Below are 15,897 nucleotides of genomic sequence, written 5' to 3'. Positions count from 1 at the left end.
AGCCGGAATAATTGCAGTTAATGAAATGTGAATCGGACAGATTAAATCGGATGTAAAATTGTTGAGTGAACAGATGCCCTTTTTTACCTTGACAATAATTCAATATATCATTGGTGTAATTTAAACAGATTATGGTAGACTGTAGCAGGGTATGACAGCTCATGGCTAAGCGGAGCCCATAATCTTGTGCCTTACTCTCTTTTCTCCCTATAGGAATTCTCTTTACTCCGACTGGACGACGTGGCGGACCAGCGAGTCAACATAGTTGGTTTTTCCGTCTTCAACAAAACTCATCCCTTCTTCCAGGATTTTGCGCTAAGCCTCAACCGCTCCTGGCAAGAGAACTGTGACCACGCACCCTTCGCCGGCACACCGGTTAGTTCACACAACACAAATACATGGCGTTATTTACAGAGAAGACCGAAGTTACAGGAAGAATAATTCAGTCCAAATTAAAAGATAATTAGTTGTTCCAGCATACTTCTCTATCACAAACTTACCAATTAAAACACTGAAGTCACAGAAACCTCCAAAATACTAGGAGAAATATACAGGGATAGCATTTACTCAGGTAAGTGCTGTAATTTCAGGTGTTGCTGTAGGCCATTGTTGTTTCCCAGACAGCTCATTAGCAGCATTTGGCGCCCTCCTTATTACCTTTAGAATGGCATCTTCCTTGTTGAATTTTCTTCAGAAGAAATGCACACAGGAAAAGCTACTTACCTTCACAGCATCCCCCCTTAAATCAGCCACTGTTCTCATCTAAATGCTCTCTGTAGCTCAACATTCAAAATAGTGTGCACTACCTGTGTGAATGAGTGACTACAAAAAAAGCTTTGTTGCGTATGTGTAAACTGAAGGTGATTGCAGATTTGTTTAAGTCTCATGCCGGCTCAGCAGGGGCCACAAAATAGCGAAGCACATGCTTGAACATGTCGTACTATTATTATTATTACTACACTCTGACATATTTTACGACATGGCTTATCGAGTTTTCTTTACATCAGACTCACTAAATACAGTGTTGTACAGTGTTGTATCTGTTTGTGGTTTAGTGCCTGTTTATGAGACTAAAATTTATGACTATTCTCTGACTACCCAGTAATCCCTCTTAAAGCTAGACACTCTCCCACATTTGCTCAATAGTGTCTCTCATTAAAAGCAGCTTCTCAGAGTAAGTAGTACAAGTGCACCAGCTATTAGACTAAACTTCTGCTCTTGGATAATAAAAAACAACAAAAAAAGCTTATTGCAGAATTTTTTACCGGGAAAAGATGAATATACGTCACATTACACTGTTAATATAACAAATCAAAGTTTTGATTTTCATCATTTATTAGCTTTGAAGTAAAACAAAGGTTTCTTCCTGTTAAAGGGGAGTTTTTTCTTCCCACTGTTGCTAAGTGCTTGCTCATACAGGGTTACCTGATTGTTGTTCTTTTTGCTTGGTTTAACATTGTAGGGTTTTGTAGCTTATATCATAAAGCCCCTTGAGGTAACAGTTGTTGTTAATTGGGATTATGTAAATAAAGTTTAACTGAATTAAATAATTTCATGTTATTTTTACATCTTAAACAAAAAAACCCTTAAAGACAATATTAAAAAGTGATGTAATTTATATATCTGAATTCAATATATTCTCAATATTGAGAAAAGCTGTAATGCAGATTTGTTTTGATCCTTGTAAATGTTTTTTTTTAATAAGAATAACCCACCTGAGTGCAAAAAGACTGCCACTACTGCAGATTTCTGTTTGCTCAGGGGCTTCATTAGGAGCCAGATATTCAGTAAAGTCAGATTAATGAATGAATCCCTTCTGTTTGAAGTGAAGAGACATTAAAAAATAAAACAAACACCCATCTCTCCGTTTTTGCTTCACACAAATTGGATGGTGAAATAGGTTAAGAACAGTTTGAACTAGCATTAAAAATGCTTCTGTGTGCAGTGGGTCACACGGATACTCACTAAGCTTGCAGCAATTAGGACTTGTGGCTAATTATCTAATAACCAGAGAGACTAAAGGCTGATGGGAGCAAGAACGTGATTAACCCGTTTAAACATGCACATGCGTAATATGCTGTCTTTTTAAACGTTCTCTTATAAACAACAAATGCAGCCGCTGGCCTATATGTGTGTTAGATTGCACTGATGCATTTAAAGATAAAGGCACGCACCACATTATCTGAGGAAATGTAGGCAGATAGGTTTATATGAGAAGAAGGTTTCGTGGGAGACAAATTCTGCTGCATTCAAACATCTCGCAATTGATATTTATAGTCTCACATCAGTATTGATTAAAGTAACCGCACATAGAATTTTTCATTAGAGAGTGCAGCTCATTTATATACAAACAGAGTATAACTAGAAGAAGCCTACAGGTCCAAACTGTCAAAACAGCATTGATGAGTTGGACTGTTAGGTACTGTGCTAGACCATAAAACCCCACTTCAATATTTACAGATTTAGAAATTAAGACCAAGTTTGTTCCTTTAGGTCTGAAGTCATCATTTGTATTGGAAAATTACAAAAAAAAAGGGAAAAAGTTCATGACAGCTGCCTTTAAAGCGTGGAAATGCAATAATTCTGTGTGTTATTGGCTAAGACATTAAAAAAAGCACAGATTTCAGAAGCTGCTGATATGTTCTGTTGTTTAGCTCATGTAATTATAGCCTGCTGATTGAAGTTACTCTTAAAGAATAAAGAGAAAAGAAAGATGTGGTAAGAAAGTGAGAGAAACAAGAGTGATACATGGGCGCCATTTGTAAAGTGAAACATGCTGAATTTAACAGCAACATTTTTCCACATTTAGCTCAAAACCTTACAAAAACATGTTTTTTCGAGTCATTTTTTACAACATTTAGTAAAATATTTGTAACTTTTCATATTTAAAACACAATTTTAAATGTTAAATCTAAATGTTAAATCTAAATATTATATTTAAATCTAAATCTAAATGTTAAATCTAAATGTTACAGGAAACTAAATATTACCTAACATGCACGGATCAACGGAAATACCAAAATAAAAGCTTTACGAAAACCTTCGGTGCAAAAAGTGTTCCGGTAGTGGTCAGATTAAATTTGAATGTTAACTAAATATTTAGTTTCCTGTAACATTTAGATTTAACTTTTAACATTTAGATTTAAATATAATATTTAGATTTAACATTTAGATTTAAATACAATATTTAGATTTAACATTTAAGATTGTGTTTTAAATATGAAAAGTTACAAATATTTTACTAAATGTTGTAAGAAATGACTTGAAAACACATGTTTTTGTAAGGTTTTGCGCTAAATGTGGAAAAATGTTGCCGTTAATTTCAGCATGTTTCACTTTACAAACAGCGCCCCATAGATACACAGATGGGTAAATGCCAACATATTATTAGCTTTACATCAAATTCACAGTACAGTTCCCTGTACAACAATATAAATGGAGACGAACTGAGGAAACATCAGTATGTGTAGCAACAATATTGTCTTCTGTACACAATTGCAGCACTAAAGTCTCCTCCTGTAAAGTAAAGGCTCACAAAATTGAAGATATTTATAGATACGAGTGTAATACATTCACATTGTCATGTTGACTTAGCAGCCTGGCCTTGGTTCCCACCACAAAGATAAATCGAACTTAAACAGCATAAACCTGCAGCTGTAATATCCTCACAGTCTCAAAGAGCCAGCTCACCCCAAACTCAACTTTAATTCTTTATATTTGGCCTGAAGCTGCTGAACCACACCGTCCAATCATATCACTCTACAGAAGATGGTGCTTCTAACAGCATGACAAGATAATCATTGATACATTAATTACATCCCCATCAGGTGATCTGCAGTGTTAGCTTTTTAGTTTTTTTGGAGGGTGAGAGGATAGGTGTAGATAGTAAAAATAATATAATTGTGAAACAACTCACAAAAAAAGTTTGTGTATTGTTTAATTTTGATTTAATTTTATTTTTTGAAAGATGTAAAATGTAGGAGGCAATCCTGGGGTGAACGGTGCCTGTAATTTGCCAAAAGCAGTAGTCAATTCAAGGCTGTGTAATGCATCAGAGTTGTGCTGTTTAATGGCTGTTTAGTCCTGTTTGGCCTCCCAGATTTACTGCGCAGCACCATCCCCCTCAGCCTTCTATCAGCATCAGTTTAATCTGTAGTTCCATTACACAGATGTACAGCACTGAGGCTTGGGATTTTACAGAGAATCTAATGCAAAGCAGCGTGCATTTTAATAAAACGTACATAGCAGGATGCTGTGGCGGTGACTTTGAGGCTGTTTGTACAGAGGAGATGAGAGGAAAAGCTGCTTCTCCCACTGTATTTTGGCCCAGACTGAGAGAGGCAGGCCGTAATTGGAATGGTCAGGGTGTGCCAGCTTCATTGGGGATAAGAGCAGGAAGGACAGAGTCTCTCCGAGAGATGGAGGGAGAGAGAGATGATTTTCAACGCTGTCAGCAGATCAGAGTCTTTCTAATGATCTAATGGAATAATCTTGCTGCCACACGAGGGATGGGTTAACCCCTCGCTAACCACTAACCGCTGATATGTTACACTTGTAGTTTGTGTGCTTTGGGTTTTTGCAGCTTTGTGTGTGTGTGTGTGTGTGTGTGTGTGTGTGTGTGTGTGTGTGTGTGTGTGTGTGTGTGTGTGTGTGTGTGTGTGTGCATAATACATTCACCTGCCTCCTTCCCTCTGCAGCTCTCGTCAGCTTTGCTCTTTGATGCGGTATACGCTGTGGTGGCGGCGGTCCAGGAGTTGAACCGTAGCCAGAACGTCGGAGCCACTCAGCTCTCCTGCAAGTCCTCCAAGATCTGGGAGCACGGCACCAGCCTCATGAATTACCTGAGGATGGTAAGGCTGCTTCTGCTGGAGAATGACTGAGATTACAAGACTTACAAGATTTTTTTCTTTCCTAGAGTTAGGAAAGGGCATTGGTACAGTCATCAGTCAGCTAGGTGGCTCTGTCCAATAATTTAACAAAATCCATGTACCAGCACCTCTAATATTCACTTTTATCTGCTGTCAGTAAACATATGAAAGTTTTGTAATACATTGAGAAGTACTGCCAAAACTCTAAAGCTAACAAATTTTGTTTCGTCAACTCTTGACAAGCATCAGAAACTCCTGGAAGTCACTGAGGCTGTCCCCAAAAAGTAGCTTGTCCGATAATACTAATTACTTCATTACTGCTTTTCTTATATATTTCTTTGGATGCTAATTGGATATTTTAAAGTCTAGATATTTTTACTGACAGCAGATAATGTCCGTGCTGTTTTCTTCTTTAACGATATGCTCCCTATCGACTAGGTCAGTTTATCTCATCTCTACATTATACTGAGACACAGTGGAGGAGGGGAGATAAAGATGTGCTGTCAGGGAATAAAATGTGTTTTCCTGTTAGGGCGAAATGACTGTAAGTGACTGAAATACTTAAATGTGACACGTGTTCGATATCAGACCATTTGTCTTTCTCACTCTGAGAAAGAGGGCACAACTAATCACTCTTCTTTTTTGCTCTAAATTGAAGCTGTTACCAGCTTGTCTCCATATTCTTATTTTAAATATGACAAATAGTGCTCAGGCGGCTCATACAGAGACAGCAGCAGTAAAGTAACCTCAAGTCATATTCACAATAGGTACCGCCGAGAGGGAAGCAGACGGGATATCTTTTAACATGTGTGCCGTCTCTTTGTTGGATAGGTAGAATTGGAAGGTCTAACAGGGCACATTGAATTCAACAGCAAAGGACAGCGGTCTAACTACGCCCTGAGGATCATGCAGAACAGCAAGGACGGCCTAAGGCAGGTAAAGTACCTCCATCACACAGATCTGATGCTGAAATTATCTTTCTTTAGATTAAATAGGTTTTGGTTCAGCTAACACTAGCACTTCCTAGCGGTGGTAAAATGTTCGTGAGATTGGTTAAAAAGATTTATACACAGTTTTCTTATTATTTCTTTAGTGACCCACACAGATTTGCTCTTTAGATATACAGTGGCTATAATATAAATGTTATTGCTGAACACAAAGCGCTCCGGCACAGTCCTGTTCCCAGTAGAGCAGTACTTTGGGCAAATGTTTCAGTTGTCTTTATAGCAGTAAGGCAACTGGAGCTGGATCGTGCAGCAGGGAGCTGTGATAACGCTTGTTCAGCTGACATCTCTTGGAGCAAACACTCTCCATTATCCTACTTGCAAAAGGTTGAGGTTCCAGAGGACAAAAGTAAATACTAGGCGTGCCTCTTTGAAGGTGAAACAATCATATTTTTGTGGGAAATAAATTTAGGTAACCACAGATGTCACCTTTAAAGTCAACTTAGCTCCTGCTCTTTTTATTATTAGTTTTAGAAACATGGCTATATATATATATATATATATATATGCCAATACTAATGTCATATGGATCAATTAAAAAGAAATGATCTGAAATGTAACTGTTACAAAATTACCAGTTAACAATATAAATCTGAGGCTACACGTGATCTTTCTTTGTGGACGAATACAAAACCGAGAACTCAAAGCAAAGTTGAAAACCAGCCGAAGTTCTGTTAGCAGTGTTATGTAGGTGTTTGTCTTGGGTGCAGTTTGGATTTCACCATCACGGTGTTTTGTGCAGTAAAAATAAACGTAATGACCATATCTCCACTCCTCAAAAGCTGTAGATCACTTATTTTCCTTCTCCCTGCATAGGAACGGAAATCAAGTGATCAACTCAAGTGCTGAGGAAGAAAAGAAGCAAAATTTAGGGGGAAACAAAGCTAGATTTTTTTATCTGTCTATCTATCTGTTTTTTCTATCTGTCCACCTTGCAGATAACTGAAGCACCGTTACAATGCACGTAACAACATACCTGTAACTACTGTATTTATCGCTAAATTTACAACAGTAATGTGTTACATTACTGAACTACTGAAAAATGTTGTGGGATTACAGTAGCACGTTACACCAGACATAGGCTGGGAGTATGTGGAAGTAGCAGAGCTATTATTGACTCTAATTAAATTTAAAAAGAAAAAATCAAAAGAAATGAATCCAAAACCTGAGGGAAAACAGTCTCAAATCCAAAGGATAAACTCAAACACTTGGAATTCCAGGAATAAAGCAGGGAAATCACATAGGGAACACACTAGGAATGACAGAACAGATGCACAATATGCAAACTAAAGCTATACTTTAAATACACATGAGGTACCAAGGGAATTGAAAACAGGAGTGAAACTAACCGTAGCTGAACACAATTAAGGTAAAAGACAGGAAGTAAAGCTAGAGACAACACATGGTCGACAAAAACTATAAGAAAAATCGAAGCTGAAACTAAGAGCTTAAGACTCATGTTCAAGTATGAAGTATGAAAGTGAACTAAAAACCAAACAGAATCAGGGTCCAAGACCCAGAACCATGAAAACAGTGGGCACTGGAAGTAGACAGCAATCTTTTTAAAACAAACTATATACATAAGCAGGTATTTAATTCCATACTTTATCCTGAGCCACCTCACACAGTCTCGAAAAGTAGTCTCCCTGGGCAATTCAGTGTATGCCTGGGTACATCATTTCATATAGTTTCTAATAGATTAAGGACATTTACAGGGATTACAAAGAATAAAAAGAGTCAGTAATCAAATGTAAGTGATGAAAAGCTTTTAGCAGCGTTGAATATGGTCTGTTAATGAATGGATAACACAGCTTCTGGTGCATTTGAGCTATGTTTTATATCTATTATTCAGGGGCTGAAGATGTTATAGCAGAGCTTTTTGATGCTTCATCTGAAGGATTACCAAATTTGAAAGCATTAGGCCTCAGATCTCTAATATCTTACTTGCAGCAACTGTTTGTTCCTGCAAAGAGGAATTTTTAAAACCCCATAAAGAGGTTTTAGCAGAAGTTTCTTTTATAACCAGTCTTGTTATATGGCTCTTAATTTTCTACAGCGTAAGCGGTCTTTTTTAATCTATTTGTCAAAAATGGGAAAATGCAGAACACTGACTCTTGTCCTTTTCTGTCTGCTGACCAATCATATTAAAGTTCACTGTCACTCCCCAGAGTCTCATTTTAAAACCTGTTCAAAAAGTTTGGATAGCCATAAATCCTACAATCAAAACTGTCACCCCAGTACATTTTATCTTTGGAAAAAATGTCTGAATATTAAAATAAATTTGAAATTCATCAAATTTGTCTACTTATGTCTGCCCGATAAAGAACCCCTGGCCAAGTGTTTGGTAAAGCAGGGAAAAACAAAAACACTGTTTCAAATTCAAGACTTGCTGGGGGGAAGTTTATTCAAGCAAATTGATAGCCCACTGTACCCTCCCATCCATCAGCTCCATCTCCAAATGCCCAGTGGGGCCAAGCCGTCACCAGCATTAAAAAGCTGTGGGTGATCTCCCAGGTACAAATCTTGGTTATATGTGAGGCAGAAAGGATTCAAAGGCAAACATCATCACACAAGCAGCAAAAGTTTTGAGAATCTGTCTGTTGTCATGTTTGCTTTTATGGTAGCAGCCTGGTAACTTTGGGCTTTAGAATATTTACAAAGATAGCACCTGTCACATGAGACACACAAGTATAGTTCATAGTTTGTACACTGATGTTTTGCAACAGGCACTGCAGTGTGGTTCATGTAAGAAACTGAGTAATGTGCGTAATACAGTTAAAAGGTTGTGATTGTGTATGAAATGGCTTATATATGATAGTGCGTCAAATTTTATACATGCATACAGGGACATGACATTTCCTTTAAAAATAAAATGGGTATTTTTATCCATAAACACTTCGGTGCTGGGCAAGAAATACATATACATATGGCATGGTTTGCCAGTGCAAAGGCAAGTGTTCGTTTAATAAACAGATTATAAATGTACACACATGCATGACCTGTGGATCATATTTTAATGGCCTGTACTGTAGCTGGAATTCTAAAGCAGGCAAATCAAAACAATGAGAAAAAAAAAACAATGTCTAAACCAGCTCAGTATTTTTGAAATACAGCAGCAATAATTCTTTTATTCTATTCCTCTTATTGTCTATTACTCTCTCTCAGTATTATTCAGCCAAATGACTTAAAGTCTATCATCTTCCCTTATTATGTATTCCCTATTTTGGATGCCAGGACTCAGTATTTTACATTTCATCTTGACAGCCGATGTCTCCTGTTCCCTTTCTTACCTACAGCATTTTAAGTAGTTGTTGTTACTCTGCTTTGCCACTGATAAGGTAGGGACAGATTTGATAGTACAGAGACGAGACTTCACCGTATTTCACAGTGCTTCAAATCTTTTGACCCTTTTAGTTGAGAAGATCTCCTTGAAAGCGGAGATTGAGTTCCCGTCTGAGTGTGAGGGCAATCTTATCCAGGCAACCCATGAAACAGTCAGACACTGTGGCCCATCTGCATTTTTTAACCTTGTCTGTGTTTCCTCATGTCCCCTTTTTTTAGACTGGCACTAGTCCAGTCAAGCAGAAGGATGGATACTATCAAGCCTAATGTGATGATTTCAACCAGAAGCATTATAAAGACCCTGCTTTATAGTTATGGTAATGGGAAAAAGCAAGGTGGGGGGCGGTGGGGTGGGTGTTGTTTGATTTGTTGAATAACACCTCCCACATGCTTTTGGGTTGGGGCTGCCTCAGCCAGGCAGACACCAGAGGTGCTAGGGCCTTGGCAGAGATAAGCAAGGTGGCCCGCTGCCCACACATACAGTCACACCTACACACGCAGTTTTAGCCGAATATTTACCAGTATGCACATGACAAGTTGATACTTCAGGTCTTTTGTTTTGTAAAAATAGAATAGCAGCAGCATTGTCTACGATGCCCACACTGTGTCTTGCCAATGAATGTGCATTAGGGAGAGGTCATTCATTTAAAATGCAAGCTGAAAAGAAAAAAGAATGTCATGCATCAGCCAACGCTGTTGGGAAATAGAGAGCAATGAGGCATAATATGCACAGCCACCGGCCTCCATTTCTCTACCCTGCTTCCTCTGTCTTTCCTTACCCAGTGGCACCCATCACACCCTCAGTCCTGTGGCTGCACTGAAGATCCCCAAACATGTGATCATCAGTTCCTTAGGGGCACAACACTCTACAGCCAATCACTGTCACAAATTGAATTTCTCTGGCAGGCATTTCACACATTAGAACAGTTTGCTGCTTCTATCTATCTATCTATCTATCTAGCTATCTAGCTATCTATCTATCTATATCTATATAGATATATATCTATATATCTATATATCTATATCTATCTATCTGTCTGTCTATCTGTCTGTCTGTCTGTCTGTCTGTCTATTTGTCTTGCAGATAACGGAAGCACCGTTTCAACGCAAGTAACAACATAACTGTAACTACTAATAATCTACTTACCTGTTGCCCTTGTTGTCCCCGTTGCTTCCATACGAATTAAGAAGTTGCAGCTGGGCCCTACCAATCAAGTGCACTCACTGATCATCAGTAAGCACCTCTGTGTTTGTTGGTGTGGAGCATTCAAGTTTGTGTTAACAATCTTGTGGACATCCCTGCAAATTCACCCTTGGGTTAGACTATGCAGTGTTCAGAGAAGCAGCAAAAAACCCAAGAGCTACATTTCAGAATTTACAGGCCTCCAGGGCTGCCGGGAGAAAAGTGTCTTCTCCCTCTCATCTGAAGAAACCATAAGACTGCTGAAAAAAATGCCCTTTGGACAAATGAGACCAAAATAGAGATGTTTAGCCATAATACACAGAGCCACAAACACAGGGTATCAGCACACACACCTCAGATTAACTGGCAGCCATGTAGCCATAGTGATGAGGGGTGATGATTTGGGGGGGGGTTCTTGCAGCCACAGGACCTGGGGGCCTTGCAGTCTGTATACCAAAGCATTCTAGAGTAAACTATGAGGACATCTGTCTGACAACTGAATGGGGTCATGCAACAGGACACCAGCAAATCTACAACAGATAAGAATCTATGTGCCACAATGTTCCAGTCCAGGCAGTAACCTTATTGAAATGCTATGGTGGGACCTTAAGAGATCTGTGCATAATCAAATGCCTGCAAACGGCAATGATGTGAGACGCTTTCCATTACATACGATCATTTTCCATTACAGTTGAGTACCACCTCAACGTGGGTGGGGTCATTATAGCAAGGCAGCCTGAATGTCCCATGACATCATTTGCATATGACACAAACACAACACAACAACGAAGGACATTGAGGCAATGGTTTCACCTGCTGCTGAGCTTAGCTTGGATTGCAGTGTTGGTTTGTGTGTAGCTATTTCCCCTCATTGCTGGGTTTCAAAGATGGTGGGTTTGACTTTTGTGAAGAAGTCGCTCTCATGTTTCCTGGTCAAGTAGGTACTAAAAAAGTACCTGGTACCAGGTACCTGCACTGATTGGAAAACCCTAAAAATCAAACAGAGTCAAGTACAGTCAAGCTGAGTAGGTGCTGTTGGAAAAGAGGCTTAAGTTATTGCTCAGGCGAAAACCTTTTCAGATGAGTGTACATCTACACATCTATCTTTACGTCTTTACCATTTCATCAGTCTATTTATACCGATCACCAATTCTGTAGCAGTGAATGACAATGAGGCTGTACTCATTCTTTCTTTGTCTTCTAAAAGACAAAAAAAAGCAACTTATACAATAATATTTGCATCAACTTTGGGCTTTAATTAGTACTAGTCAAACTCCAAATGTTTACACTTTATTCGTACTTTACTTCCAAACCTTAAGTCAGAGAACTAGATAGTTTTCTTTTTGCTTCTTTAGCAATTTTGACCAAATGAGTCTGATTCGAGCTAAGAAGCGTTCCACCCAGAGCGCGTTAACTGTACGAGTTAAATTTTATCACATTTTGGTAATTTCTGAAAACTTGAAACCATTTCACATGACAGTTCAGTTAACCTACCCTATTTCCAGAATATGATGCGGTTGCCTCGTGCAATAATATTTGTTGTTGAGTCTTGGCAGGCAAAGTAAATTTCCCAGCTGCTCCTGCGCCGGCAGCCAGGTGGGCCAGCGATGATGGTGAAGTTGGCATGACTTTGTCCGTGTTCTGGCCGAGGCACCAACACTAATGCTCAGAGGAGGTGAGAGAGGCAGGTGAGGGGAGAGAGGGGAGGAAAAAATGAGCGATGAGGGTAGAGGCTGACAGGCAGAAAGTAAATGAGACAGAAAGGGCGCGCAAGAGAAAAATAGGACAGAAAGAAAAGAGGCAAAGACAAAGCTGTAAAATCAGAAGCGGTAAAATTATAATCTGCACAGAAAATAACAGCCGGGGCTCTGTTTTTTTCATTCCTGTTCTACCAGACCTAATATTAAAAGCAATGACAATGACCTCCACCCATATTTCTGACTGAAACGACTAATCATTTCATTTTAAGACATAGGGTAATCCTGTTCCACAGTGGGTCTTGTGTAATGAGCTAGATGAAGAAGTACAGCACAAAGAACTCCTTGGCTTGCATTTTAACGTGAACATGTTTCTGGGGGAGTACTCTCCAGATGGTGTGAACACCGGGGTTAATCTGTAAAACACTATCAATCTGGATATATACAAATAGATAATGCGACTCAACCTGTTCTTTTGAATGCCGGCTGCTTTCTTCTCTCTCCAGGAGCATCAAATGATGACACTGTTTCCTGCTGAAGTGGATTACAGCAGTTTGCTGTTTGCAGGACTGGTTCCCATTTTTTTTATGGTACTGGGCTACAGCAGCTGTAGGACCTCTGACTGATCTAGCAACCACCAGCCAGTGTGCCTGCGTGTCTTCATCTGCATGCATTCCTTTTTTATTCATACTTGTGTGTTTGTGTGTTTTTGTGAGAGCTTATGTGAAAGCATTGATGGGGTTGGTCTCATCCCCTGCTGCCTGCTTTCCTGGTTCTGTACACAATCATACACAACAAGCCCACCACCATTTATGGTGGTTTAGCGGGGGCACAAACCCTTTCCAAAACAAACACACTGCAGCACAGACTGACTCTACGGTCCAGCCGCTCTCTCTCTCTCCAGCTCCCCCTAGCCTCTGTGGACTGGCCCTCATTTTCTGCATGGAGCTCAATGACAGCAGCACGCCGGTTAATTGGAGGAAGCTGTAAAATGAGTAATTATTGCAGTTTGGATTAGGCAAGCTGTTGCCTGTTACTGCTAGGCTCTGTTGTGTGAGAGCATGTGAGAATGCAGAAGAGGGTGCTATAAAAGCTGCACAAGCCTTTCAGTGTCCTGCGTATTTGTATGTGTTTGTACGTGCGACATGCACATGGTGAGCTACAAACTCTCCTGGCGACTTCTTGGAAGGAAGAATATTGCTCATTAAGCTTTTTAATGGAGGCTTTAAATCACTTTAGCGTGGAAGCCACCTGAGGGGTGGGCGGAGGAAAGGGAGGAAGAAATAGAAACTGTTGAGGTGGTGGCTGAAAGAGACCATGATGCTGGAAGTCAGTTAAGAGCATGTTAGACCTGCACACGCTGGCCATGAGTGGGAAAGACCAAAGGCCAACTGCAGCATGACTTGAGGCAAATTGTTCTCATTATTGAGTCCAAAGCTGCTTGGCACAGTTTGCGTGCAGGATTTGACTTTGACAGTTATACACAGGCGTGTGTGTGTGTTTTCGTTTATAAGGCTTCCAAGGTTGCTGTGTATTGGTATTTGAGCTGAGCGGAAACTGCCTCAGCTTTTCAAAGGTCAAAGAACAACAAAAGAATTTGAAGCGCTCTGTTAGTGACTAAAACTCTCCTTTGTTTTCATGACTCATACCATAAACATAACTCAAAACCATGTTGAGAAATTGAGTTCTTTCCTTTCATTGTTAAAACTGATGGGACAGAAACGGGCGGTGCTGTGGTTAGTAACCGTCACCTCACACCAACAAGATCGTGGAGTGGAGTTTACATGTTCTCCCTCTGTCTGTGTGGGTTATCACTGGGTCCTCTTAACTTCCTCCCACAGTACAAAGACATGCATGTTAAGTTGGTGATTCTAAATAGACCGTGGTTGTCTTTATGTGTTGACCCTGTGAGAGATCGCCAACCTGTCCAGGGTGTGCCCCACCTTTACCACCCTGAATTGCATAAATAGAAGAAAATGGATGGATGGTAACAGAAACACCACCAGCCCGAGCATCTGCACAAGCTGGTAACCCCGAGTAACTTCCCCAACTCATGCCTTTCTAATCGGGGCAGATTACGTATGATTGGGCAAAAGGAGTGATGTGAATGATATAAATATATGGAACCAATTTCTTTTTTTGTTGGCACAACAGTCAAATTTATTTTGCCTCATTTCGCGTAGTTTCATGTGTGGCAGCCACTATTCAAACCATTTGTTTTGCTGATGTAAATAAACAGTCCTCGGTTGCCGTCCGCCTTCCTTTATCTTGGATATTGATTTTCTTTTTTTTTTAAATCTTTTTGTTTTTTTGGTTCTTCATCCCGCCGAACATATAGTGAATCTTTGCGAGATCATCAATAAACTGTTAAAGCATCCAGACCAGCCTCCGTAGACCCTTTCCAATTTCCTGTATTATCATTCGAACATTTACAGCCAGATTGCTTTTTTAATAAACTATAGTCCCCGTGTGTCCTTGTGTCAAGGTCTTTAAAGATGGAGCGAGGCAACGGAAGTGATGAAGTAAGAGGAGGCTCTTTTTATCCTCATCTGCTTCCCTTTATCTGAGGGGAATGCTGAGTGCCTGGAATACCCTAGACGCATAAAGGCACATGCTTTCACTCTCGGACACATACACGTACTGAGTGGGCACCACTTCAATTTGCATGGAGCTATTTGAGCTGTGTTATTTACACAAATACCTCCCCCCGTTAAAGGGTGGATGTGCTTGTACAATTTCTTTCCGTTTTCTATTGGATTTATTTATTTTCTGTCAGCACTGCTCCTGCGTTTATTATGGCAATCTGCTTTTTACCTCCCCTCCCCTTTTCTTTGCTCCCAACCCATCTCTCAGAACACTATTACTCTAGCTGCCCCCGCTGCTGCAGATGCAGATGTACTCAATTCAATTTCCATCCACTGCTGCAATGTGAGGGAGAGGGACAGGTACCTGCCTCCACCCTTTTTTTTCCCCTTTCCTTGAAGGGCATTATCATAGGGACCTGGTGTAGCTCAGCACACCATGACGTGGCTTGGATCTCTTTTTCTGCCTCAGGCTCCAGCAGAGATGAGTACATCTTAACCAAGTCTGATAGACATACATGGTCTAAATACACAAGGACCGCTGCTAGATCTGCTGCCACTAAGGTTAGAGTATGTTTACAAAGTGAGGCAGGCCTCTGATCTGCAGCTGTGCGACTCAAGCATGTGTGTGTCCACATAAGAGGGAACGCTCATGTCTTATTTTGTAGCAGCGCATTTACACCAAGTCTAGCTGTTTTAATAGAATAAAGGACCTCAAAATGTTCTCTTTAAACAAGGTGTTCTGGTGCTGTATATTTCCTGGCCCGACTTTTGCTCCTGGGTCTTTATTAGGCTCAAAACCTGATCTGACAGGGATGTCAAACTCCTTTTACATCGTTGGCCGCACACAACCCACTTTGATGTCAAGTGGGTCGGACCAAAGAAACTCCCCTTTCTTTTAACTACGCGTTAACTACCCATTGTAAAAAGATGAGTTTTCTATTGTAGATAGTTTTCGTTTTACTGTAATTATTATTACCTTACTTTGGTGTAGTATGAGCCATGGGGGGGGGGGGGGGGGGGGGGGGGGGTCTTATCAGTAGGAAAAGTTAGAAGACTTCCAAAGTTAATGCCCCCCTTCACATTTTACAATGCCATCCAGTGAGCCGGATTGGAGTGTTTTTGCTAGGCCCATTCTGGTCCCGCGGGCCTTGTGTTTGACACCCCATTCTTCAAAATCCATAAATAACTTGTGAAATTTCAAATCCACGAGAACGGCTG

General features: G+C 40.1%; 1 protein-coding gene across 2 annotated transcripts in view; it reads left to right on the top strand.

Moving 5' to 3' along the window:
- grik4 (glutamate receptor, ionotropic, kainate 4) overlaps window positions 1-15,897 on the top strand; it is a 339,306-nt gene that overhangs the window by 279,500 nt on the left and 43,909 nt on the right. For both annotated transcript variants that reach the window (XM_035909771.2, XM_006795461.3), the window contains exons 9-11: window positions 214-375; window positions 4,698-4,850; window positions 5,700-5,804. In XM_035909771.2, the coding sequence (XP_035765664.1) occupies window positions 214-375; window positions 4,698-4,850; window positions 5,700-5,804 (420 nt within the window). The remainder of the gene's footprint in view (window positions 1-213; window positions 376-4,697; window positions 4,851-5,699; window positions 5,805-15,897) is intronic.

This window comes from Neolamprologus brichardi, chromosome 14 (genome assembly GCF_056152115.1).
Source record: "Neolamprologus brichardi isolate AB-2024 chromosome 14, ASM5615211v1, whole genome shotgun sequence".
In the NCBI taxonomy this organism is placed as follows: Eukaryota; Metazoa; Chordata; class Actinopteri; order Cichliformes; family Cichlidae; genus Neolamprologus; species Neolamprologus brichardi.
This window is presented reverse-complemented; position numbering and strand designations above follow the sequence as displayed.